Source organism: Ctenopharyngodon idella, chromosome 7 (assembly GCF_019924925.1).
Source record: "Ctenopharyngodon idella isolate HZGC_01 chromosome 7, HZGC01, whole genome shotgun sequence".
NCBI lineage: Eukaryota > Metazoa > Chordata > Actinopteri > Cypriniformes > Xenocyprididae > Ctenopharyngodon > Ctenopharyngodon idella.
The window spans coordinates 3,748,735-3,775,262 of record NC_067226.1 but is presented as its reverse complement, the minus strand read 5'-3'; the positions used below and the strand labels follow the sequence as shown (position 1 = coordinate 3,775,262).

At 39.0% G+C, this 26,528-nt stretch overlaps 2 protein-coding genes across 52 annotated transcripts in view; one reads left to right on the top strand and one right to left on the bottom strand.

Annotated features, from left to right (window-relative positions):
• Positions 1-123: 123 nt before the first annotated feature.
• Positions 124-21,333, top strand: trappc14 (trafficking protein particle complex subunit 14). Of its 2 annotated transcripts, XM_051899767.1 has the most exons (11): positions 125-620; positions 719-1,228; positions 4,541-4,636; positions 4,928-5,057; positions 6,744-6,830; positions 8,933-9,053; positions 10,520-10,667; positions 10,831-11,065; positions 12,129-12,265; positions 12,399-12,598; positions 19,259-21,333. In XM_051899767.1, exons 2-11 carry the CDS (start codon positions 728-730, stop codon positions 19,410-19,412), a joined length of 1,809 nt encoding a protein of 602 aa, XP_051755727.1. In that variant the 5' UTR covers positions 125-620; positions 719-727; the 3' UTR covers positions 19,413-21,333. The 2 variants fall into 2 exon arrangements, with proteins under 2 accessions (XP_051755728.1, XP_051755727.1); XM_051899768.1 differs by having other exon boundaries at positions 124-1,228.
• A 656-nt stretch (positions 21,334-21,989) lies between these two features.
• The window catches only part of zanl (zonadhesin, like), a 53,104-nt gene continuing 48,565 nt past the window's right edge, over positions 21,990-26,528 (bottom strand). For all 50 annotated transcript variants that reach the window (XM_051899766.1, XM_051899713.1, XM_051899732.1 and 47 more), the window contains 12 exons: positions 26,094-26,238; positions 25,391-25,638; positions 25,143-25,272; positions 24,738-24,939; positions 24,424-24,585; positions 24,052-24,182; positions 23,415-23,617; positions 23,159-23,294; positions 22,784-22,927; positions 22,575-22,665; positions 22,395-22,444; positions 21,990-22,307 (listed from right to left, as the gene is read on the bottom strand). In XM_051899766.1, the coding sequence (XP_051755726.1) occupies positions 22,231-22,307; positions 22,395-22,444; positions 22,575-22,665; positions 22,784-22,927; positions 23,159-23,294; positions 23,415-23,617; positions 24,052-24,182; positions 24,424-24,585; positions 24,738-24,939; positions 25,143-25,272; positions 25,391-25,638; positions 26,094-26,238 (1,719 nt within the window). In that variant the 3' untranslated portion in view covers positions 21,990-22,230. The remainder of the gene's footprint in view (positions 22,308-22,394; positions 22,445-22,574; positions 22,666-22,783; positions 22,928-23,158; positions 23,295-23,414; positions 23,618-24,051; positions 24,183-24,423; positions 24,586-24,737; positions 24,940-25,142; positions 25,273-25,390; positions 25,639-26,093; positions 26,239-26,528) is intronic.

Genomic DNA, 26,528 nt, shown 5'->3' with positions numbered 1-26,528 from the left:
AAATCGGTAAATTTAATCTGTGTTGCCTTCAATGAAATATGCTAAAATTAAATAACATTGAAGTATTCACTGATTTCCAAAGGAAAATAGGTGAAGGAAGGGGCAAAAATGCACAACAATAAGAAGTGGTTTTTATGAACACTCAAATTTAAAGCTTGAAAATTTTCTCAACGAAAACTAATTTTAACAGCTTTACAATATTTACTATATTATTATCTTAATTAGCTCAAACAATTGTTGTGTTTGTTTACATTTAAATTCAGACAGAAGCTTCAAAACACGGTACTTTTCCTCATGGCTGAATATAAATAAATATTTTTTTGGGGGAAATAATAATATACATTTCAAATGAATATCAATACAAATGAAGTAACTGAATATAATAATTATTTGCAGAATTATCCAAAAAGCTAAACCATTATTCACCTCAATCGAAAAGCGACTATTCTCGCCTAGTTATTATCCCGATCTACTCTATCTTAACTCGATAAGCATGCCTGTCATACAGCGCACTTGAATGTATTGTATACGTCAACGGGCAGACAACCGAAATGGGGCAAAATATGATGAATGTAATTTTTCTTCAATCTGGGTAACCCTAATATGAACTGAGCTGAAAGGTAAAACGGGTTTGTTTAATTTACTGATTCTTATTTGAATGGGAGTCTTATTTGCAGACTGCATAGGCTAACCGGATACCTTCGCTGTCTGCTTGCAGTGCGCTGTGATGGTTATGGTGTTAATGATGGAATCGCAATGCGAGTACTTCATGTATTTCCCGGCCGTCCCCATCTCAGACCTCTCTGACCCGGCCAAATACCGCACGCTTCCGCGTCGCAGTCACCTTTATCTGGGGGAAACTGTGCGCTTTCTTCTGGTTTTGCGCTCCCAGAACGTCGCGTCTGTGTCCGGATCGAACACTGCGGCAGCTGATGGCAGCGGCTCGGAGCATCACAGCAGTCGCTCTTGGAGGGAGCTGGCTGGCTCTCTCAGCGCCGTGGCCAGCGTTAGCCCGGGCGATAACCGACAACGGACACAGCCTCTGTATCACGACTACCACAGCAGCGGGGATGAGTGTGTGGAGGATACGGACGATGATGATGCTGCGGACGTGGGATGCGCAGGTAGAGGGGGCCCGAGGTACCGGGGCTTCAGGGAATGCAAGCCGCTCCTCATTCACAACAACCCCGGCAACGGCGTGAGGGAATTCCGCAAGGCTCCTGTGCAGGTGCTTAAAAAAAACACTGTAGTCTATTGGATTATAGCTGTTCCTTGTAGAGGTAAAGTTTCTGCTATGCATGCAAATGCAAATGAATACTTTATCTATAATAACACGGAAGTGTTGATATTTCCTGTTACTGTACTGTTTGAGAGGTGTGTGTGCCTTTTCATATGGCTGGTAAGTTGGTAACCATGCAGAACACAGTCCTAATTTATAACGGAGGGTAGTCTTATTACTGGTAAGAACTTCCTGTTTTAGTGCTCATGCTACCATGTGTATTTCATGCAGTATATTCTATAACAGTCTTGACTTCAACACCTACAGGTGCACTCAAAATTGGCAATTCTTGTTTTTTTTTATTTATTTATTTTTTTTTTATATAGAATATTGCAGTATTTATTATAAATGATTTATCTGTGCACATAATTTTTTAATTCATATGCCCTCGTAATCTTTAATCAAAATAACTTACCCTTCCTCTTCTCTTCTCTTCTCTTCTCTTCTCTTCTCTTCTCTTCTCTGATGACGTGTTTACTGGCACAAGGGCGGGACAATCTGTCACTCACATGAGATCACAGCAATCTCAAACCACAGCGATCCAATCAATTGCTGATGGACAAAATCAAGTCCCGCCCTACATTTTTCCTTTTCACTTGAATATACGCCACAATAGGGAAGAAAGGACTATTTCAACTTCTGTTCTGACTTTAACTAAAAAAGATCTTACACAAAAAGAAATGAACTGCATTTTTAAGAAATATCATTAACTAATATTATTTGATTTCACAGGAGGGGTTCATGATGTGATGCCATGTAGACACCACATGATGGATAAATGGATTAGTGTAGTATATTAGATGGAAAAAATCAGATGAACAATGATTTTGAACAAGACTTCGGTGTGAAGTGATCCAAAGTTAGTGAACAAACTTCACAGAGAAGCAAAAAATAAAACCCATAATCACTAATACTTTATATATATATATATATATATATATATATATATATATATATATAAAACTTAACTTTAAAAGGGCACATAAAAATAACTCCAAAAATGATTTCGTTATTATACACTTTCAAACTTTAGAAGAAAAGTGCAATCGACAAACATAGATTTATTACGTCTGAGTGTTTTTTAAAGTCACTTCCCCTGAGTATTTGTAGAGACCCATTTTCAATATTTTTCCAAGCCCTCAGCCTCTCAAATGTCTGTCTTTCTCAGCATACAGATGCTATTTAAAGGTTAAGTAATATCTGCAGATTGTAAATGATGTCTAGAGAGTCAAATATGGTCATTGTAATCAAGTCATTTTCTCTAAAATGGTTGCTGACAGTTATTTGAGTTTTGGACAAACTCTTCACACCTAACAAAGACAGACCATCAAGTTGCCATTCGATGCATCTGTTTTTTTCCATATTGAAAATTCTCATAAGAAGCAAAGCATAGCAATTAGTTTTCCAAACAGATTGTGCAGGTTAGGGAGGTTCAACCCACCTTTGAAATGAGGGCTTAGTCTGCTATTTGCTCTGCTTTCTTGGTAGTCACACCCCATAGTGCAAATCATTTTAAATGTGCCAGTTTTAGAAGTCAGACATTACAGAGCCATGATGCTCAAGCTGTAGGACAAGGTTGTGTGGCTATGTTTATTGTCCCTGAAGTATAAGAACACATAGATAAAAATAGTGTCTTTAAGTGCCCCTATTATGCTTTTTTCAGATTTTTTTTTATGTAGTGTGTAATATAGCTTTGTGAGTTTGTGAATGTAAAATGTCTGCAAAGTTTTAAAGATGAAAGTGCACGAGAAATAGTTATTGTTTCCCAAAAGAAAGAACCAATTCTGAACTGCCTGAAATGAGTCGTCAGTTATTCCAGCTCAGCTTCCTTCTTGAACCTACGTTTACAAACTGCCCGTCTATGGTCTTCATTGGCTGCCTGCGAACAATGTCTACTTTGACCTGCCCTCAAACACTGTAGTTGTAGCTGAGGCCTGGAAGAGTTTGGTTCATGTTGTCAGCATGTTGAGAAGACACTGAAATCCACTTTGCATGCACTTCCAAATGATGAGGACTCGTGCTCGAATTGATACATCGTTATGGTTCTTATCACTGTGTATACAAATGCTGAGGAAGCCTCCAGTGCTGAAATTCAGATATGGTAATTGCCGTTTTGTTTCCGACATACACTGTAAACGGTAGATCAATCTCAACAGACTGGGCCATCTGACAAATCAGAGCAGAGTAGGCTCGCAGAAAGGAGGGGTTTGGCGAGGCTGAATCATTTATTAAACCGTTTCGGACACTGTGAAAAAAGAGGTGATGCTGCAATATATATATAAAAAAAAAAAGGGCCCAGCCCAAAATGGCTAAACAACACTAAGCTTTTAATTGTCTTAACCACAAATGAAAGCAAAATTTAAGCAAATGCACTACTTAAAAAGCCATTGCTGTCTCAGAAAAACGTCAAAGACAGAGTGAAATTTTTTGCTGAATATGGGAAGTTGTGTGTGGAATGATCACAATGAAATGCGAGTTGCACGGTGCATGGTAAAAGTCTACTGAGAAATATAACAACAAATGCACCACAGTGAAGCATGGAGGAAGCGGTTTCACTGTGGGGAGACTTTTTAGCTGCTGGTATTAGTGAGCTACTTCACTGTGAAAAGTCATGCTTTGGAGAATTGGAGAATATTGCAGAATGGCTTGCTTTCCACAAATGAAAAGTTGATATCTAAAGAGGAATGATCAGATGTTATTTTCCAACAAGACAATCCTCCTGCCCAATTTGCAAAGACAACCAAGAAGTGGCTTGAAAACAAGTCCATCAGGCTCATGTTTTGGCCTGGTCAGAGTCCACATTTGAACCCGATAGTGAGTATGTGGTCTCACATTAAACTCAAACGAACTGGGAGACATTTTTCAACTATTCATGAACTGTTTGAAGCCAGTAACATTAAGTGGAACAACACTGACTCTTCTTCCTGTAAAAAGCTGTCTGCATGTTTACCCACATGGCTTAAATGTTTAAAGAAAACAAAGGGGAAGATATATAGTTACTTTACAGTATTTGTGCAATTCTTGCTAATTTCCTGAGCAGTGATTTGTGATTAAAATGGTTAAGACTATTAAAAGACCCAAAAATATTTATTTATTTATTTTTTGCCCAGGAGTGTATATTATGAGAAGATGTTTTTTTTAACCCTGGATGCATGTAAACCTATTGTAGGAGACCTCTAAATCAAAATTAGGAATCTTTCAAAATGTCATAGTGGGGGCCCTTGCTTTGCCTCGTCTCATGTTTTACTTTATATTTCACAGTCTCCTGTGGATGAGCCAGTTGTTTTAAGTGATGAGGTCATCTTCCCTCTGACTGTATCTCTGGATAAGCTCCCTGTCAACACTCTCAAAGTGAAGGTATGGCTAATGTGTTTGTTTTTATGTACTTTCTGGGATTCGTGCATGTGTTATGCATTTAATATGGGTTGTGATATAAATGGAAACAGGAAGGAACTTCTATCATCATCATTATTTTTTTGGCACTCGATTGTGCTGCTGACTTCTACATGTTTGTGCAAAGTTCTAATGCAAACAGTGTGAGTGCAAGAAATGATGAAATCAAACACCAGTTCTCACGCTATGCCACATCACCTTGCATGTGTCGCATTTCTGATTATGTGTTTGTGTTTGTGTGTTACCTCAATGAAGATAATTGTGACTGTGTGGAAGCAAGAAGAGGAGAAAGCTGAGATCCAAGAACATGGCTACCTCAGCATCCTCCAACAAAAGAGCCCCTGCCAAACATTCCGCCAGGACCTAAACACCTTCAAAGCGCAGGGTGAGCTCTTGCTTCCTTCAGCACAAAACTGCATGATGTCATCACTGATTCAGGACCTCAGGGATCTGACTTTTTCGCTCGTCACTTCATAGCTGTCTCCTTCATTTCGGTATTTGAAAAAAAATAACGACTTTATTAAACAAATTCGCTATTTTCGTTGCAGAGCTTCAGTGTTTATGTCTGAACGTGGGCTCAGTATTGGCCAGCTCCTGCATCAGCATCGCATGCATGCGTCGTGCTGCTCACGTGACCAGAGAAACCGGTTATGTGAAACCGTCGCTTAATAACATTAAGGTTGAACCATTGTAGTCACGTCGCCGGTTTTAACGATGTCTTTAGTACCTTTCTGGACCTCAAAAGGTGCAATGTTGTTGTTGCCTATGTGTGGACCAGATCAAAAATATCTTAATTTGTGTTCCGAAGACAAACTAAGGTCTTACGGGTTTGGGACGACATGAGGGTGAGTACTTAATGACAGAAATTTCATTTTTGGGTGAACTAACCCTTTAAATTGGCAAGGCTTGAAAACACATGCAAATAAAAACATGACTTCTCTTTCACATCTAATTGCGCTAAATGGACAAATTCACACAAATTTATCTCAAAATGCCCGCCTTTGTGTATATCCAAGTAGACATAGTCGGTTATGGCTTAAACAAACAGAAAGAACGCAAGTGTGTTATTATGTTGGATCCGTACATCAGTCTTAAAGTGACAGCAGCCTAATATTCCTGCTGCTGTTTGTGTTTTTAATGTTAATCAAACTACAAAAGACAAAGACATCACTAGCAGCTCTTCAATGAATAACATTTTTGTAACTTTAATAAGGATTAACCTTTATTTAATTTGTACAGTGGATATTATTTGCAGTGTTATTTTACATTTGATTACTTTATTCAATTTCTGTAGCTGAGAACTACTGTTAGACCTACCTGAAAAACCTAAAAAGCACTGATTATTTCATTTTTATCTTTGTTCTGTTATATCTATTTATTTGTGTTTTTGCTTGTAGTTTAATTATTTGTTCTTTTTTATTAATGACTGTTTACTTGTCTTTAACAATCCTTGAAATTTATATTAGTTAGTAGTTTTAGCTGTGGTATCGAAATTGGAATCGAGAATTGTTAAATTTCACTGGTATCTAAAATTTTGGGTGTCATAACCTTATTTATTGCAATACAAGGATACATGGGTCAAAAACAATAAAAACAATAACTATTTTATTCATTACTTTTTTTGTGGTGGGGCCAGTGAAAATTGAATCATTGAATTCATTGAATCAAAAATTGATAATTGAATCAAATCGAATCGAGAATTGAATCGAATTGAGATCTTGTGAATCGGAATTGAATCGAATCAGGACATCTGTATTGATACCCAGCCCTAGTTTAAAGTAACTTTAATTATAAAATAAACAAACATCACTCCTCCTTTTATCCTCCTGGAGCTCCTCTGTGAAAAACACAGTGTGGCACGCAGGTGACGCTTATTAGCACTTGCGCTACTGGCCTCACTACGTTTCCAGTTTCCATGGCTCTTGGCCCCTGCCTGCTTGCCACACATATATTCTTGAAATTTCATGTATTTTATAAGGCATTTGCACTGTTTTCTTTTAGATGCCTGTGCTGTTTAGGATTTTTTAATGGTTGTTTTAAATTGGTATCATTTTCTCTTGTTTGCTAACAGTCAGCACCACACTTAACGTCCTGCCCCCTCCCACAGTGAAGTGTCAGCAAATGACTGTTTCAGGGAGACACTTAACTGTCCTCAAAGGTAATGTCAGCCCTATTTCACTTCCTCACATATTATGAGCACAAATGATACATATACACTGCCATTCAAAAGTTTGGAGTCAACAAGATTTTTAGAGTTTTTTGAAAGAAATGAATACTTTTATTATGCAAGGATGCATCAAGTTCATAAAGTGACAGTAAAGACATTTATAGTGTTATAAAAGCTTTCTATTTCAAATAAATGCTGTTCTTTTGAACTTTTTATTTATCAGCGATTCCTGGGGAAAGATCTATTACGGTTTTAACAAAAGTATAAAGCAGCACAACTGTTTGCGACTGAATATATTATTATATTAAAATGATTTCTGAAGGATCTTGTGACACTGAAGGCTGGAGTAATGACTGCTGAAAATTCAGCTTTGCCAACACAGAAACAAATTGCATTTTAAAATATATTCAAATAGAAAACAGTAATTTAAAATTGTAAAAATATTTCACAATATTACTGTTTTTGCTGTATTTTGAGACAGCAGAAGAGTCTTCTTTTAAAAACATTAAAAAAAAAATCTTCAAAAACTTTTGACCTGTGTGTGTGTGTGTGTGTGTATATATATATATATATATATATATATATATATATATTAGGGATGTAACGGTACATGTATTCATCCCAAACGGTCACGGTTAACTTCACTACTGAGGTACGTACCGTAATGTTTGTGTACCGTTACACCCCTAATAAATATAAATAAATATATATATATTCTTTTTTTTAATTATTGATATAATTGTGATTCTCCTAAAATCTCTGTTTAAAAACGGAGGCCTCTTATGAATTTTTTATAACCATGAACGTCTGTGTGTCTTCAGAGTATGATGTAATGGGTCCTTAGTTTTCCCTAATGTAAGGGAGTGAAGAAAGATATTCATATCTCATAATAGAATTATTCCCATATCTATTCATACAGTCTTCAAAGGAGGATGCATGCATATGTTTGTATGACTTTATTAGACTGTCTTTTCTTTAAATCTGTCAACTATGTTCGAACAGTGACAGTTTCATTCAGCTGATGTACTACATTTTGTCACCACTGCTATTGTGTAAGCACATCAGTAGACATCATTGTGCTAAAACGGTATTATTGTATGAGACGTGCAGTAGGCATTTTGTAGTGCTTTAGCATGCACTTTTGATTTTCTTTTTGATTTTTGTGGTTTCCTGACTCTTTATGTGATAGACGTCCTGTTTATGTATGTTGGTGTTTCTGCAACTATGGGCACTTACATTTCCCAGTAGTGAAATTTAAGGTTTATGTTAAAATTTGTCATCTGATGCTTCATAAATATAAACACACAAAAAATAATGAATGAATAATATGATTAAATGAAAAATTATGAAGCATTTATAGGTCCAAACACCATATTTGCTCATGTCCCACACCTGTGGTCTCAATGCTGAGATATGTAAAATTAGCTAAATTCTTTTACAATTTGACATTATTTCATATTAATTAGTTTCTTATAAATGTTACTTTACACCATCTTAAAGATCTTTTTTTATTTACTAATCATTTATATGATTTTTTTTTCATCTAAATACACCTGTCCCACACTTTTGAGTCTTTACCGCAACACTGAGAAAAGACTCTTAATATGACATTTGTTCAAAGCCAAGCAAATCTAGTTTCTATGGAAACAGAAATTAGCATTTGAGCACATGGCTGACAGACTGGGTCACCCCCATTAGGTCACTCACAAGATCCAAAAAACTAAGATAAAGATCATCTTTTCTTCTCAAGTATTTATTATGTGTCCTTGGTAATTGTGTATTTTGAACTACATTTTTAAAAAACAAATTTATATTACTGTTGAATACATGTATATTTGGTGCTAAAAGTCAAAAGTGATGTATCAGACCTTGCTAGCTGCCAGTTATCAGCAATATTAGCAAAAATGTCATTTCCGCAACACGTCTTTAACTCAGCATTTTTAGGTGTTGCGGTAAAGACCTTGTGTTGTTGAGAGACAAATTCAAGCTTTATATTGTATATAACATTGATCAGCCACAACATTAAAACCACTGACAGGTGTGAATATCCATAGTTGCAGAAACACCCATGTATGAACATCTGACTATTTCAGTGTTAAACGGGAGTTCTCAAGAGGAAGTGTGTGTGCGTGACGTCAAGATCCTTCCCAACTTCAATGCTTCATATTTACCAATGATGCCAGATGGCTCGGTGCTGCTGGTGGACAATGTTTGGTAAGAGAAAACATTGTGTGACCTCACACACCTGTGAGTGTGATTTCAGTACAGTTATTGCTCTAAAGATAACGTCCTCAAACATTCTGGTTAGGATTTGTTATAAAGTCTTGTTTTTTTTGCTCTTAAGTAAAACTATTAAAAGTAAACTACAAACTCTGCTATTAAGTCAACTCGAAACACTTAACATTCAAACATTGTATTTGTAGACACAAGATCTGTTGTCTATATATTGGCTTGTAAACGTCATACTTATTAGGAAATTTAAGATAAAAGTTTAAAAAGTTTAAACATTTTTGTCATATTTGCATGCTTTATTTGAAGGGTTAGTTCACCCAAAAGTGAAAATTATGTCATTTATTACTCACCCTCATGTCGTTCCACACCCATAAGACGTTCATCTTCAGAACACAAATTAAGATATTTTTGATAAAATCCGATGACTCAGTAAAGCCTCCATTGCCAGCAATAAAACTCCCTTTTTCAATGCCCATAAAGCTGCTAAAAACATTTAAAACAGTTCATGTGAGTACAGTGGTTCAACCTTAATATTATGAAGCGACTAGAATACTCTTTGTGCGCCAAAAACAACAAATTAGCGACTTTATTCAACAATATCTAGTGATGGGCGATTTCAAAACACTGCTTCATGAAGCTTTACGACTCATTTATTTCGAATCAGTGGTTCAGAGCGCCAAAATCCCATAATTTCAGTAAACGAGGCTTCGTTACGTCATAAGTGTTTTGAAACTTCAATAGTTCACATGACTCTGGCAGTTTGGTACGCATTCCGAACCACTGATTCGAAGCAAATTATTCGGTAAGCTTCGAAGCTTCATGAAGCAGTGTTTTGAAATCGCCCATCACTAGGTATTGTTGAATAAAGTCGCTAATTTGTTATTTTTGGCGTACAAAGAGTATTCTAGTTGCTTCATAACATTAAGGTTGAACCACTGTAGTCACATGAACTGTTTTAAATATGTTTTTAGTAGCTTTCTGGGCATTGAAAAAGGGAGTGTTATTGCTGGCGATGCAGGCCTCAATGAGCCATCGGATTTTATCAAAAATATCTTAATTTGTGTTCTGAAGATGAACGAAGGTTTTATGAGTGTGAAACGACATGAGGGTGAGTAATTAATGACAGAATTTTCAATTTTGAGTGAACTAACCCTTTAAATGTGGTGCATACTTCCTGGAACATTTATTGCTGCTATTTCTTTTATACAGTACCAAAGCCTAAAAACTAACCTTGTGTGAAACTCGTTTTGCTTTTTCCTCTTTGAGGAAATGCAATTATCTTTGATGGCTTACGGGAAAATAAAGTGACCATGACCATGACTATGCATTTGGATTTTTGGAATTTCAAATATACCATTCATTATTAATAAATCACACTCTCTCTTTACGTTCAAGAAATATCAATTTTGGATGTTTTAAAGGTTTTTGATATTATGTTTATTCTTCAGTCATCAGTCAGGAGAGGTTGCCATGGCATCATTTTATAGAATGGACAGCGAGTCTAGCCATCTTCCCAGCATGCTCAGTGCTCTAGAGGAGCAGAACTTTCTCTTCCAGCTGCAGCTCAATAACCAGCCACAAGATGATTCAAATGAGGTGGGCTGTCAGTCACTATGTAGTACATTATGCGGTAAAATTATTATTATTATTTTTTTTCGTGTGTGTCTTCTTTCCGATAATTTAAAACTTTGATGTCATAAATGTACTTAAAAACAAAATAAATATTATTAATAAAATGACATGTTTCTTTTTGCTGCAGGGACTGGAGGTGCCATTAGTTGCAGTCTTACAGTGGTCTACTTCTAAACTGCCCTTTACCAACTCTATCTACACTCACTATAGTCTCCCCAGCGTGAGACTGGACCGGCCGCGCTTCATTATGACCGCCAGCTGTCCCAGTGCGGTCAAGGCCCGTGAGCATTTCCGGGTGCGATATACCCTCCTCAACAACTTGCAGGACTTTCTGGCAGTCCGACTAGTCTGGACACCTGAAGGTGAGGACTGGTAAAACAAGTGGCTTAAGTTTAAGAACAGAGCAGAATGGTGATATACTGTATGGTAGGTATATGATCAAATCTATATGTTTTGAAGCAGTGTTTTTTTATTATTATTATTATTATTATTTATACACTATTTTAGTATTTATAAATATTATGAATTAGCTTTTATTTTGATATTTTCAGTATCCATTTTTTTTCTTACTTCAGTTAGTTGCCAGTTAGTTGTTTCTAATTTAATTCCCCCTCCCCCAATATTTATATTTTATTTCAGCTTTATTTCAGTTTACAAAAACTGTTTTTACTATTATAAATAATAACAACACTGTTTTAAAGAGGGTGTGGAGAGATGCTTGAATCATAGTCAAAAACAGTGTCAAGAAGCCAAGCGAATGAGATATTGCCAGTAAAGCAAGAAGTGTTGTGCTTGAAGTTGAAAAGAAAAAAACATCGCAGCCAGGGGAAAAATGTTTTGACACTGTGAGTGACATGCCTGTTAATGGCGATGTAGAGAGCAAAGGTGAATGTTTCTGAATGTCATTTGCTCATAAAGGGTGTGGTTCATGCTTCTAGATGTAAGATAGCACAAAGTTTGTGACTCCAGCTGTGACTATGTGAATATTTGTAATGTAATGCAAGATGAACTAATGTCAGGCTTAGTACATTAAGACGTACAAGTAAAATAATCCAAACTGCATATTGACTGCATTGCAGATAAACATTTTTATTTGATTTTAGGTTTTCTTATATCCTTATGAAAAGCAACTTTTAGGTTATTGGAGCTTTTGGCTTCTTTTTTATTCTTATTTGTTTTTGTGTTTTAATGTTTTGTGACGTTTTGCTATTTTATTCATAATGAAAGTACAGAAAGAACAGGAAATGTTGGGATTAGGACATAATCACGGTCATATTAGAACCTGCATCTCCTGCATGAGCAGCATGTGAATCTCCATGTGCCTGATGCGTGTGCGTTAACTTCTTGATTATGGCTAAAACGTTTTTTACATTGGTTTCTACTGTTATGTCCTGTTGGTTTTTGATCCTCCTTTTGTCTTTTCAGGTCGTGGACAGAAAGAGGATCCTGCAGTGAATGCTGTGGTGTGTCATTCTCCTCTCAGTAACCTGGGCTACTGTCGAAAAGGCAGTACCCTCTCCGTCAGTGTGGCTTTCCAGATACTCCGAGCTGGCCTTTTTGAGGTAAAGATTCATTAGGTCTGGGTTACATGTGAGCAGTTCATTGTTCTGTTTCACTTCCTTCAACAAAACCAATGAGTTGAATTACTGGATATAAACACCTCAGTATCCTCTATTCTCTCGCCTCTGTCTTTAGTTAAGTCAGCACATGAAACTGAAGCTACAGTTCACAGCATCCGTGTCCAACCCTCCCCCTGATGCCCGTCCTTTGTCCCGCAAGAACAGTCCGTCGAGTCCAGCGGTCAGAGACATTCTGGACCGTCATCAGGCCAGTCTCAGTCTGGGACGCTCTCAGTCCTTTTCTCACCAGCAACCATCCAAGTTTCACCTCACAAGGTATAGTGTTAAATGTGCACATACACACAGATGATCTTCACATATTTCACATGCTGTAAACACACACAAACACACACACACACACACAGGTTTGTTTTGCTATCAAAGTGAGGACATTCCATAGGCGTAATGGTTTTTATACTGTACAAACTGTACATTCTATCCCCAACTATACACTACCCCTACCCCTAAACCTACCCATCACAGAAAACATTCAACATTTTTATATTTTTAATAAAACATTGTTAAGTATGTTTTTAAAGCTATTTTAAATAAGAGGACTCATGAAATGTCCTCATATTTCATGTTTACGTCGTAATACCAGTGTAATACCCATGTCATTATACAAATTTGTGTCCTCATAAATCACAAAAACGCACACACACACACACACACACACACACACACACACACACACACACACACACACACACTATACACAAGTACACTTTAAGTCTGTTGCAAAACCTAGTGAGCTGCCTTGGGGGACTTACCTTAATATATTAATTAAAAATGTTTAACAATAATTTCATATAATAATTTCTTTAAGTAGTAATTTACAAAAGTTTCATTCTTTTGTTTTTCTATTTTGTTTTATTCTGTATGGATTAAAAAATATTTCTGTTGACAACTTTTTTAACAGTAAGAAATAAAATATATTTGTTAATTTTAATTAATTTTAAATGTTTAATTTGATTTATATTTGATATTACTCACATAGTGAAAGGACAAAGATGAACTGCCAAACAACAACATTTTAAATAAATTCCAGATAATATTTTAATATTCAGTTTCAACTTTGATACAGTAACAATATACACTACAAATAGGTGTTTATTTATTTATTTTTTTTTAAGAAAAATTCATAATTTAAATAATACTTTTTTATTCTATTCATCAAAGAGTTCTGAAAAAAATGTATCACAGATTCACAAAAAATATCACACCGCACAACTGTTCCCTTTCAGTCGGTCATGTTTGATGTATAGCGCAGACAGCAACGGGCAACGAAGGTCACTGCATGCTCCCTGGGTCGGGCGATGTCCACATTAGTGGTCCAGGAGCGCCACCTGTGGCTGAACCTGGCCGATATGCTTGAGGCCCAACAAGGTTCAGTTCCTCAACGTCCCTGTCTGTCAGGCTGGCCTCTTCGGCGACACTGATGAAAACTTTGCCCAGCAGTTTTCAGCAGCACAGAAGCAGACGGAGGTGACCAAGCACATCCTGCCCAGACGCCAAGCCGCTGCTTCCACCCAGTCGTTGGCTGCAGTGCCTCCACCTGCTCGTTGCTGAGGGCGCCCCCCCCCGCGGCTACCTCCACCCCTGCTCAGCCTAAGCAGCAGCCTCCACCTAGGCAGTAGGCAGTAGGCCTCAAGAGGAGTGCCCAGCCCGTCCAGGCCCCCGCCAAAGCAGGCTGCAAGCGTAAGGGCTTGCGGCCCAGAGACCCAGAGATGGGAGGATCTGCTCTTCAGGAGATGGTGACCGCACCACTCCCTCCCCCAGAGGAGTGACAGGTGGAGAATCTTTTGTTTCCTTTTGTTTCTGTTCCGCCTTCCACATTTACAAAAAAAGAGCAGTTTCCTCTATCTCTGGGTCGCAAGAGGGTGTGGTTGGCAGTGTGCAACGCGGTACAAACTCCTTGCTACTCCCTTTCCCCTCTTCCATTGCCAGCGGGCAGCAGTGTTCGGTTCAAGGATGCCACCAGGCCTTCTCACGCACCCTCTGCCCCACCCTGGAACCAGGTAAGTGTTGCACAGCACACTCAGACTCCAGTTCGGGCCGCCTCAGTGCCATCTGAGTCGAGTCCCTGTGTTCCACCTCGCTGCCCCACCCAGGGTACGTCTGTGGTCCCATTGGTCCCGCTTGCATGGTGTCTGGGAGCCTGGCTAGAGCTTCCCAGTCCATCTCGCTGGTTCATCCATACCATCAGACTTGGCTATGCGATTTAGTTCACCCGGTGTCCCCCCAAGTTTAGGGGCATCCACTTCACCTCTGTGCAGAGCAGCGATGCCCTTGTCTTACGGACAGACATCGATGTCCTACTGGCAAAGGATGCGATTGAGCTGGTCCCTCCAGCCGATATGAAGACAGGGTTCTACAGCCCCTACTTCATTGTACCCAAGAAAGCCAGTGGGTTACGGCCAATCTTGGACCTGCGAACCTTGATCTGGGCCTTGCACAAGCTCCCGTTCTGCTATCGACCTGAAGGATGATCCTCCCTCGGCACAGTCCATTCCTACGCTTTGCTTTCGAGGGTCGAGCATATCAGTACAAAGTCCTACCCTTCGGGCTGTCCCTGTCGCCTCACGTCTTTACGAAGGGCGCAGAGACAGCCATTGTTCCGCTCAGAGAACGCGGCATTCGCATTCTGAGCTATCTCGACGCCTGTAGTACACCAGTTGTGTGAACATAGAGACATGGTGCTCAGTCAACTCAGCCAGACTTCAGGTCAACTGGGAAAAGAGCAAACTCTCCCCTGTGCAGAGGATCTTTTTTCTCGTTATGGAGTTGGACTTGTTTAACCAGACAGCTCAACTCACAGAGGAGCGTGTCCAGTCAGGGTTGAACTGCTTGAATTCGTCCAAAGGCAGGTCAGCGGCCCCACTGAAACTTTTTCAGAGGCTCCTGAGGCATATGTCATCCGCAGCCGCAGTAACGCCGCTCCGGTTGCTTCATATGAGGCCATATGGCTTTTTCAGCACTGGCTTCACGTCCGAGTCCCGAGATGGGCATGGCAGAGCGGCACGCACAATGATGTGTCCATCATCCCATACTATCACCAAACCTTCAGCCCATGGTCGGACCCTTCGTTTCTACAGGCAGGAGTTCCCCTAAAACAAGTGTCCAGGCATGCTGTGGTATTCACGGATACAACAGGCATGCAGTCTTTGGTCTGTGGACGGGGCCTCAACTGCATTGGCACATCAACTGCCTCGAGTTGCTAGCAGTACGTCTTGTGCTGGACCACGCTACAAGGCAAGCACGTGCTGGTCCATGCGGATAACACTGCAACTATTGCGTACATCAAACGCTAAGGTGGTCAACGCTCTCTTGATGTTACAGCTCGCCCTCCATCTCCTCCTCTGGAGTCAGAAGCATCTGAGGTCGCTTTGTGCCATTTACGTTCCAGGTGTGTTCAATCGTGCTCTCACAGCAGCCTGCGCTTCCGGGAGAGTGACGACTCCATCCCCATGTTTGCCTCTCCGGACTCATTCCACTGCCAGTTGTTTTACTCCCTGACCGAGGGGATCCTCGGCACGGATGCACTGGCACACAGCTGGCCACGGGGCCTGCGCAAGTATGCGTTTTCCCCAGTGAGCCTTCTTGCACAGACACTGCGATAGCGACAGCCCCTCCCCAGCCCATTCAGAGGACCTGCTTTCTCAGAGACGGGGCACCCTTTGGCACCCGTGTCCAGACCTCTGGAAACTCCATGTCTGATCCCTGGACAGGTTCTAGGCGACCTACCCCAAGCGGTGGTAGACACCATCACTACCGGGAAGACCCTCGAAGTTGATAGTAAGTCTCTTGGTAAGCATGACCTGATCGTCAGCTTCCTCAGAGGTGCGAGGCGGTTGAATCCTGGGACCTGTCTTTGCTGCTCACGGCACTGCAGAGACCTCCCTTTGAACTTCTGCAGTCAGCTGAGTTAAAAATTCTGTTGTTAAAAACAGTACTCCTGACTACATTGGCTTCCATTAAGAGGGTAGGGGACCTGCAAGCATTTTCGGTCAATGAATCATGCCTAGAATTCGGGCCGGCCAACTTTCACGTTGTCCTGAGACCCCGGCCTGGATATGTGCCCAAGGTTCCTACCACTCACTTCAGGGACCAGGTAGTGAACATGCAAGCGCTGCCCATGGAGAAGGCAGACCCAGTCCTGGCTTTTCTCTGTCCCGTCTGCACTCTGCAGCTATATGTAGACAGAACGCAAAGCTTCAGGCCCTCAGACCAGCTCTGTTACGGAGGCCAGCAGAAGGGAAAGGCTGTCTCCAAGTAAGGGTAAGCCCACTAGATAGTGGATGCTATTGCCTTAACTGTTCGGGTTGCGAGCACACTCAACTAGAAGTGTTGCTTCCTTCCGGGCGCTGGCTCAAGGCACCTCGCTGACATGTAGAGCTGCGGGCTGGTCGACACCTAACACGTTCGCTAGATTCTATAGCCTTTGTGTAGAGCCGGTATCCTCCCGTGTACTTGGCTACCCTATTCGGCTAGCCTGTGTCTTTCCCTCTGGCGGTGTTCTTTCCCCCCTGGAACCCCACTTGTTACACTAGCTTGGCTAGTCCATATGTGTAACGCCACATTTGACCTCCCTACGGGGCAGGATGTGGCTTCCGCAGCGTTCCCTTTCCTTCAAGGGCACACTTTCCCAGTGATGCACCTGCTGCTCATTTATACCCGCGCTGCAGCACAGAGCAGCTGATGCAATTATTGCATGCCAATGTACATTGGCTTGTTTTAGTTACACTCGAAGTAGATTGGTCTCTCAAAGCGATCCCCAATTCGTTGATCAGTTCCAATGCATGGCTCTGTTCCCTCCTTCAGGGAACGAGGGTTACATACGTAACCAAGATATTTTCTTGATGAACATAAGAAGCTTCTTGCATATATATATTAGTGCTGTCAATCAATTAAAAAAATTAACTCGATTACTTGCAGTTTTTTTCTGTGATTAATCACGATTAAAAACACTTCAGTTTTTATACATGTAATAATTTCACAGTTAATCTCCAAATTAAAACAACATAAAGAAACAACATGAAGACAGTATATTTTAAATACTTGTTTAATGGCATCTTTTTATGAATGAAGGTCAGTATCTAATTATCTAATCTAGTATACTATCAGTATCTAATCTATTAGTATATACTAATACTGCTACTGATGTCTCGATGAAATAGATTTTTTCCTTAATTTTAAACATGAATTATAGCCATTCAACATTACAGTGTAATTGAAAGCTATATCATTTTTTTTTACATTTATTAGGCTTCAAAAATATAACAACTTTTAATTTAAGTGAACTTAGAACAATCCTCACATAAACCCATAATAAATGTCATTTACCTGTGCCTTTCCTACATTTCTAACAGATAGAAAAAAATATATAAATTGAATAAAATTACCAAACAGTCTGCACTGCGTAATTTATAGCCTAAATTAAATATAGATAATCATTATTAAAGATATAAAAGTTCTTTAGTCAAGAGCAGTGAATAATTTTCTCTGTTATCTTTGTTCTTTCATTATCTTCAATGACTTTTAGTCCCCGTGAACCGGAAGTTGCAAACGACTTTTTGTGTTGTGACATATTTCCAAGTGAAACGGAATATTGAATAGAGGGCAGGGTTTTATTTTAGGCTCCTCCTCTCCATCTCTCGCTCATAGCAGACTAACGGTCGGAGGGGAGTGGTTTAAGCATTTTCAACCCAAGCCGTCAAACTGATGTCATTAGAGAAGGGGCACCGTTGCAGAGGGGAGGAGCATTTTCAGATTTTGATTAAATATTACGAAGCCAAACAATTTTTTCTGTGTGGATTGACTTGCACGGATGAATTGTTCACCACAAAACTAGCAATTTGAGCTAACAAAATAAATAAGGTCAATTTTGATTTCATGTGTACTTTAGAGCTGCCGCTGATCAATGTTGCTACTTGGGCTACTTTTACACTGTTGCCGCGGGTTGAATCGACCCCAAATAACGTGATATTTACCCTCTGGAATGCGAATTTTACCAGGGAAGCCCCACCAAAAACGCGATTTTAACTGTGGGACCCCCCTGAAATGCGATTGGGCTAGTTTTGAGAAGCAATTGGGCGGGTTTTGTTGTGAAAACTTGGCAACCCTGCCGCTGCTGCACATGACGCAGATCTCACACGCGTCCCACTCACAGCTCTTTACTTTCGTTTTAAGACTTTATTTAACTCATTCAAGGCTGCTCTTATGAGGATACTCGACAAAACGGATATTTTTGGCATTATTGTGTGTGTTATTGTTTGTTCAAGCGCGAAAGAGAACTTCTGGTGTGCCTTCATGCGCACAATGGCGCGCGTCTTTCTGTGCGTCCTGTGTGTGACAGGACATTCACAGACAGTGCGTTCTCTTTTTCTCTTTTGACGCGTTTAAATGGTTTAAAAGCATTTGCATGAATAAGAGCGTGATCAAATATTGTAATGCTAGCGAAAGGATGACAGAAAAAGCGGATGCCGCGTTCATTGCATTAACATTTTTAATGCGTTAAACTGGGAAAAAAAATAATCCCATGCGTTAACGCTGACAGCACTAATATATATGTATGTTAAAATAATTGTAGAAACAAGTTCTCCTCGAAATTTGTCTCTGAAGATTTTTTACACACCATATTAATGGGTTTATACATTAATATATTTAGCTGCCTTTATGTGCTAGTAATATTTGTAGGTCCTTGACATCGAAACTTTTGAGAACTCCTGTTCTACGGCAGCATCCTGACTGAAATGGAACATCTTAGTTGACTGATTTAGAATTTTACATATTCAGGAACTATGATATAGCATATTGCATACTGGTATATCCTCGTACAACTGCCTCACTTCACTATGTTTTCTTTGTCAAGTCGTGATTGTATCATTTATGCAGCACTGATCAATGTCTTTGTTCATGTTTGTTTGTGTCTTACAGGACAGGCAGTGTTATGGAGCGCAGGGCCATCACCCCTCCCGTGGGTTCTCCTGTTGGTCGGCCGCTGTACCTCCCTCCAGATAGGAACATTTTGTCGCTTGACAAAATTGCCAAGCGTGAGTGCAAGGTGCTGGTTCTCGATTCACACACCTAAATGCACACATACCCACGCACAGGGAGAGGACTTATATATTCTGGAACGTTGGGAAAGAATCATGTGTCATGAAGTAGTGTAATTGGAAAAAAAAAAGTTATTTTTTTTCTTTCAGTTTCTATTCAATATGTATTTATTTTGTTCCTTTTTACCAGCATTCATTGTTTACATGCTGTACAGTGTGATTATTTTAAATAATTTTGATGCAATTTATGTGCAGCTACTGACAATTTTGACTGAAGGAATGAATAGAAAGCATAAACACAGGGTTTTTATTGTTTATTCATAGGACATTTCACTGGAGTCAAGAAGTTCTGAAAGTAAAAAAAGAGTGTATTTATGGCTGTTTAAGGGAAGGATGGATGGTTATGGTTAGTAATGCACAGATCATCATGGGATCTGTGCACTCAGAAATCTCTACAGATTTTTCGAAGAAATTTTGCAAAGGACCTGCCCCTTGCTTGTTGGTTAAATAGTTTGGCTATTTTGGTAACGTTTTCAGCTACCAATTAGAGTCTATATTTAAATCCATTCTGTAGATTTGTCCTCAAAAATCAATGAAGAAAATATGAAGAAGACAGCATATTCCATCTGGGCCTAGTCATATCCCATTGTAAAAGCATGTAACATGCGAAAGCACACCCCCCCGCCCCCCTTTTTTGTTTGCTACCTAGTTTTGGATAGATTTTTTAGATGTCTTTACATTTCATTAGTCAACACTGCCAACATTTTCCTGCCCATGTTTAATTCCTATTTTCCATTTGCATTCTACTTTGTAAAAGTGCTTTTATTGTTTTTCTTAAATACTGGAAAGATGGTTTGCAATGTTGTAGCTGTGGGCAATCAGAACGTTTCTTTAATTTTCAGACCTGTATACTGGAATGTTTTTGGTCTGGTCTTAATGGTACCGTGCAGTGTAACTCCATGTCACCAATATTCCTTACTCTTTCAATAGTTCTATGTACGTGTTGTTAAATTAATATTTATTTGACGTTTTCATCAATTATTTCACTGTAACACTCCAGTTCATCAAGTTTTGTTAACTTTTACAGGTTTCCCATGTAATCACACCCAATCTTTCAATGCCTGAGAGCGGGTAAATCGTCACTTCTGGTTCTTGAAGGTGGAGCTTGTGTTATTGGCCGGTGCCATTTTATTTCTGCTCCTCCTTTATGGATTTAGAAACATTCTGTCACATTCCTACTGCAGTGTGCTCTCAAATATGTGGTCTAAATTTTTTGCTCCAGAATGATCTTATCCCTCTCTTACTAGATGTCCAGTAACAAATTCCCGGTTAGCGTCAGGGCAGATTCTGGCCATACAGTAGTATTGATTTTCTATGCATTTACGCTAAACATCAGACTTTCACAGAGAGCTTCATATCCACAACCCCTTTGGCTGTAGTGATAATCAATTATCAACTGACGTAAAGTGTGACCCCATCGAGCCATTTAATGGGGGTTATGATTGATTTCTCTTTGCATCAATGTTTACATGTGAGGACTACTGACTTATCCTTGGGACTGAAAAAGCTTTTCCTTTGTTGTGGAATGTCACACATGGTTTTATATTGTCTCTAAATATAGAATCTTGAATGTTTAAGTTTTTTGAACAAAAATGTTTGGACAGACTTCTTATTCTGCAGAAAAGTAACACACTGATCCAAAACCATATTGTGGATGTAGATAAAATGTTTTAATATAAACACGGTGATGTATTTTAATTTTCAAATTCTCAATCCATTTCACTTGTTTTCCATATATGCATCTTTTTTTTTTTTTTTTGATTATGTAATTGTTATTTTACATCACAAACTTGTGAAGAAAGCAATTAGACAGTTTATTGCAGAAGAAAATGTTCAGAAAATGTTTGTTATACTACTTTCCAGGGCATCAATTCATTACATTTCATTTTAAACAAAGATGTAGATGATCTTGTTTATTTTTTTGTAAGCACTTTATTAAAATTTTTGCAACTTATTTTTTGGAGGGAGAAAGAAGGAATGTTCAAACAAAGGATCATATGCTTTCCTGAGCAATCTGGTTCAAAAACTCAAAAATATTGGGATTCTTTTTTTCTTTATACACAGAACAATTCTTAATTGATGTGGCAGGGATGAGAAATGCCAACTCTAACCACTGGATTTACTCCCAGTCTGTATAAATGTCCCGAGGTTAGAAGTTGTGCAAAAGGTATCACAGCTGTTGAGGCAATATATGTTGAGTATTGCGCTTGTATTGTGTGTTTGGACTGTCTGCATTTTTTGAATTGCAAAGACCTGCCAAGAAGCTCTTCTGGGGGAAAAGTCCTTGTGGCACTCAAACATAGATAGCTGGTCGAGCAAGGCAATTTTTACGTTCCTCCTCTATGAACTGCTGCTTTGCGCCTTTTTGTTTTTATACAGCTTTAATTACAATGCTGTTTAAAGTGTTAACAAAAGTGTTCAGAGTTGTTGGAAATGTGCGTTGTTGGATTGTTGCACTTGAACAAGTTGAATAAAAGCAGTCAGGGCATAAACTGTCTTGTTGACTTATTCAAAATAATAATAAAAAATAGCCATAAAGGAGATAAAACAAATTTCAGAAGAAATTATAATTTATTTCATATCAGATGTTCACAGACATTTGATAATTGCACTTCACCCAATTATATCACACCTGACAACAAAAATTACTATAAAAGTTTACAAATAAGTTACTGAAAGGTTGAAAAACTATTAACAGAGGTTTTGCCAGTTCACATATTCCACAAAGACATTTAAAGTGAATAAATATAGTCAAAATCTTCACATATCAGCAAATCAGCATCAAAAACCACTTCAGAATGTTGTTGCCTTCATCACGCTGTTGTCCTCTTCTTGCTTCTTAATATCATCCAGATTTTCATAGGGATGTTCTGTGAACAAAAATACTCATATTACAGCTCATATTATACTTCTGATAGTTTTTTGGTGTTTTAGAAATACAGTCAGTTATCACATACCTGTTTTGTTCAGTTCAAATTTACTTGTATCATAAATCATTTTTTTGCGGCTGTGTGAAAAGAGATTAAAAATCATTAATTTGCCTTATAAAAATGGATGAATACTTGGCTTGATAAGTTTTTGACATCATTGCAAAATCAGTGTCTTTGATGCAAGTTTATTCTTTAAATGGGCTTTACCTGCACTTCTTGTAAATGCACACAATTGCAGTGACTATGAGGATGACACCAAGCGGCACAAGGACTCCAATCAAGATAATAGATGTTTTATCTATAAAACGGCAAGCAGGTAAAACCTATTACACTTCACTGACATATATGGTTTCATCTTTAAACATGAAAATACACGCTACATTAAGAATGGATACGGTATGTTCACATTCACTTACCCAGGCCTTCCTCAGTGGGGATTTTAAAGAGCTCACAATTTGTGCCCTCAAAACCTTCAGCACAAGTGCAGGTGTACCCAGAACCGTCTGGTTTTTCCACACAGGTACCATCGTTCTCACAGGGCGAGCTCAAACATGGACTCGCTGAGAGAGATAGAGGGCAAAAGGAAGTTTTAAATCAGTGCATTACTCTTCTGTAGCATCTGTAACATGATAATGAATCCACATAATACCAATCCAGTATCATTTGTAGACTAAGAAAGGTCTCAAGCTATGCATGATATATTCATCAAATATTTTGAGCCAGAATATCTTATGAATAATTAATATTCATTGATAAAATGCTTTAAGAGTAAAACAATCTCAAAAGCTCACCTTCATAACAGTCGCGTTTGGTCTCATAGACAGTGCAGATCTTGTTGTCTCTACAGCTCTTTGTTTGACACACAGCTCCAGTTGTGGTACACTCACAACTTTGTGAACAATCTTCAGTGACAAATGTCTCTTTGAGCTGTGTAGAGTACAGAGAAACATGATCAGCAAGTGCAATGTCTTGTTTCATCTTTCTTTGCAATTCATTTTACATCATAACCTTTAACCTGTAGTATTTCTCATGTAACAAAAGCCTTACCAGATAGTAGCGATTTAGGTAAGTGCATCCACACTGGCTGTAAGGCACACAGTCTTGGTCGCTCAGGACAAAGCCAGGTTGGCACTTACATCCCTCCACACACTCTGTTTGTTCGCACTCTGAAGGAGCCGCCAGGTCTGCGCATGACGCCGGGCATGGAGTCATACAGGTGGAGTAGTTGCTGTTGGCTTCACATTGCAGACCTGAATGTAATCACAAACACACGATCAGAAAAGTACATGCGAAAGAGGAAACATGGATATATCTCAAGTATGTTAAGTAATATATATATAAAGAGTCAAATTCAGTTACAGTTTTTATATACACTAACATTCAAAAGTTTGGGGTCGGTAAGATTTTTGAATGTTTTGTTCTTTTATGTTCACAAGGGCTGTATTTATTTAACAAAAATACAGTAAAAATGTGAAATATTTTTACAATTTAAAATACCGGTTTTCTATTTTAATATATTTCAAAATGTAATTATTCATGTGATGGCAAAGCTGAATTTCAGCATCATTACTCCAGCCTTCAGTATCACATGATCCTTCAGAAATCAGTTGTGCCGCTTATTTTTTTTTGTGGAAAAAAAATCTTACAGATTTCAAACTTTTGGAAACGTTTTTTTTTGCCATACCGCAATTCAACTCTTGTCTCCATAGCCCTAATGTGACACCCTGATCTTGACAAGCCCGAGCGTAGACAGCGTAATTTTCACACCGCAGCATTTCACTGCCCTGCTCAGCGCACAGGTCAAACACACAGTCCCTGCAATACACACACACACATGGTCATGAAGAACTGTGCATCCAACACCCACAAATCAAACCTGAGTTTATCTCAGTCAAACACAATGCACACACACACATGCTCCTGTTCAGAATAAGTGCAATATACACCCACTTCACATTACATTATTCTCTGATTTCAGGAAATGAACTCATACAGTATTTGCTGTCACTAAAGTTTACACACCCTCACACACAAAACAAATGCACACATTACTCACTCCTGAAACACGTCTGGATTGACCACAGCATGACAGGCAGTGAAAGGACCAGTAGGGTCACTGAGTGCCCCACACTGTTTAGTCCCATTCAGCTCAGCCAGCTGAGCGTTTGTGCAGCCCGTCGTCTCAAACCCTGAATCTGGATCGGCCTCTACTTCACGCCTAATTGTAAAAAAGTACGCATTTTTAGGAGAAGAATAAATTCAGATGATTAATTTCAGGTTAGTTTAAATGGTTAGGTTGAACTTCATGAGAATTTTCATCCCAGCTGATTTATAATGCATAGCATAACAGATAATCTGAGTCTCCCGTACTTGTGCAGGTGCACCATCTTTGGTAGGGATGTGGTACGAAGACTCGCCCCATCTTTGTCCGTTATTCTCCAGCTGTCTCCAAACTCATTGAGGTTGCGAGTAACTGTGCCATCTGGTTTTGTGTACTCATTACTGGTGCGTCCATCATAATTACCACACAGACCGAGCACATGAGATCTGTATACACTAGGCAGTCTCACCACTTTAGGTGAGTGGGAGAGAGAGAGAGAGAGAGAGTGAAAGAGAGCGAGAGAGAGCGAGAGAGAGAGAGAGAGAGAGAGAGAGAGAGAGAGAGAGAGAGAGAGAGAGTGTTTTCAATTATATACTTTAAAAAAAGACGCAAGCCAGGGTTAAAAATTTCTTGAAAAATTGTGCTAAAGTTCATTTTGAGTTTGAGTCTTGTACCTCCATGGGAACTGCCATCAAAGCGCACAGAAAGGCCAAAGTCAGTTGTGAGCATAACAAAGCGAGACTTTGTTTTTATGGTAACTCCCTTTACAGGACTGTATGGTAGACCAACTTTCTCGCCATCGACCTGATGGAGGAAAACAAAGCAGAAGACTTCTATGATGTGGGATTTTACTATATAGTGTAGTTGAAAGTCTGTTAGATTCAGTTATTAGGACTGACTACATGTCCCATGATTCTCTCACCAGCACTTTCTTCTTCTGCTGTATGCGAACAGTAATGCCGTACACATCCACATAGACCTCGTGCAGGAGGGACACCCGACCGATGCCTCCCTGCCTTTGGTTTTTTCCGCGGACCCTGAAAGGAGTGAGGGAGCTTGGCAGATTGTTTCCTTGGGTTAATACATAGGTATATGCTCCCTGGTAGTGGTGATTGTAATTGTCAAAGGTTCGATAGTGAGGGTCCCCAGCAATATTGCAGTCATCGAATTCTATGAGAAGTAAAAGAAGTTTGAGTTAGTTCATTCCTGAGGTGGACATTAGGACTAATCTGGAAACTGCTTAGAGGGTCTAACATATACATATATTTCTTTGGATGCCCACCAGGCCCAGTCATTATACCCCAAAAACTTTGGTCATTGAGTATTCCTTACTGTATAATGCGGCTTAGCTGTCCATAACACCATTATTTTGGGCTAAATATGTACTCGTTTTGGTGTGTGATATAGCAGTGTCGCTATATGCAAATGTATATAAATAAATTAACTGAAAATGATTTTTTTTTATAAATATTATATTTGACAAGACTAGCAGATAAAATGTGTAAAAATCTTACATTTTTTGTTTTTGATGTATAGTAATTCAGTAATTTAGCTCTGATGGTCTGACTTAAGCAAATTTTTGACATTTTTCCCTCATTCTTAGTGTTTCGCATTGTAAAACTCACTCTCGGGTTTGCAGTAACGGTCTCCACTGCTGTCAAGATCACAGATTGAGTTGTCATTGCATTCAAAAGATGTGCAGGACAGCACTGCTCCAAGGCTGCAGCTGCACCTTTGTTCGCAGTGGTCAGTTATCCACGAATCTCCCACCTGAAATGTATACCAGGCATTAGTGTAATATTACGTGACATTTAAAATGAAACCACTGCCATCTTTACAGCACCTTCTTTAAGCAACTTATCTTTGCACATTATTCATTTACATAGAAAATGATTTCAATAATGAGATGAATAGAAGAGTTATGAAGAATAGAACAGAAAAGAATGGATTTAAAAAATATGTCTTCCATACATACACCACCGTTCAAAAGTTTGGGGTCGGTAAGATTTTTAAGTGTTAGAAATAAGGTTTTTTTTAAGTTTCTTAAAAAAATAACAGTA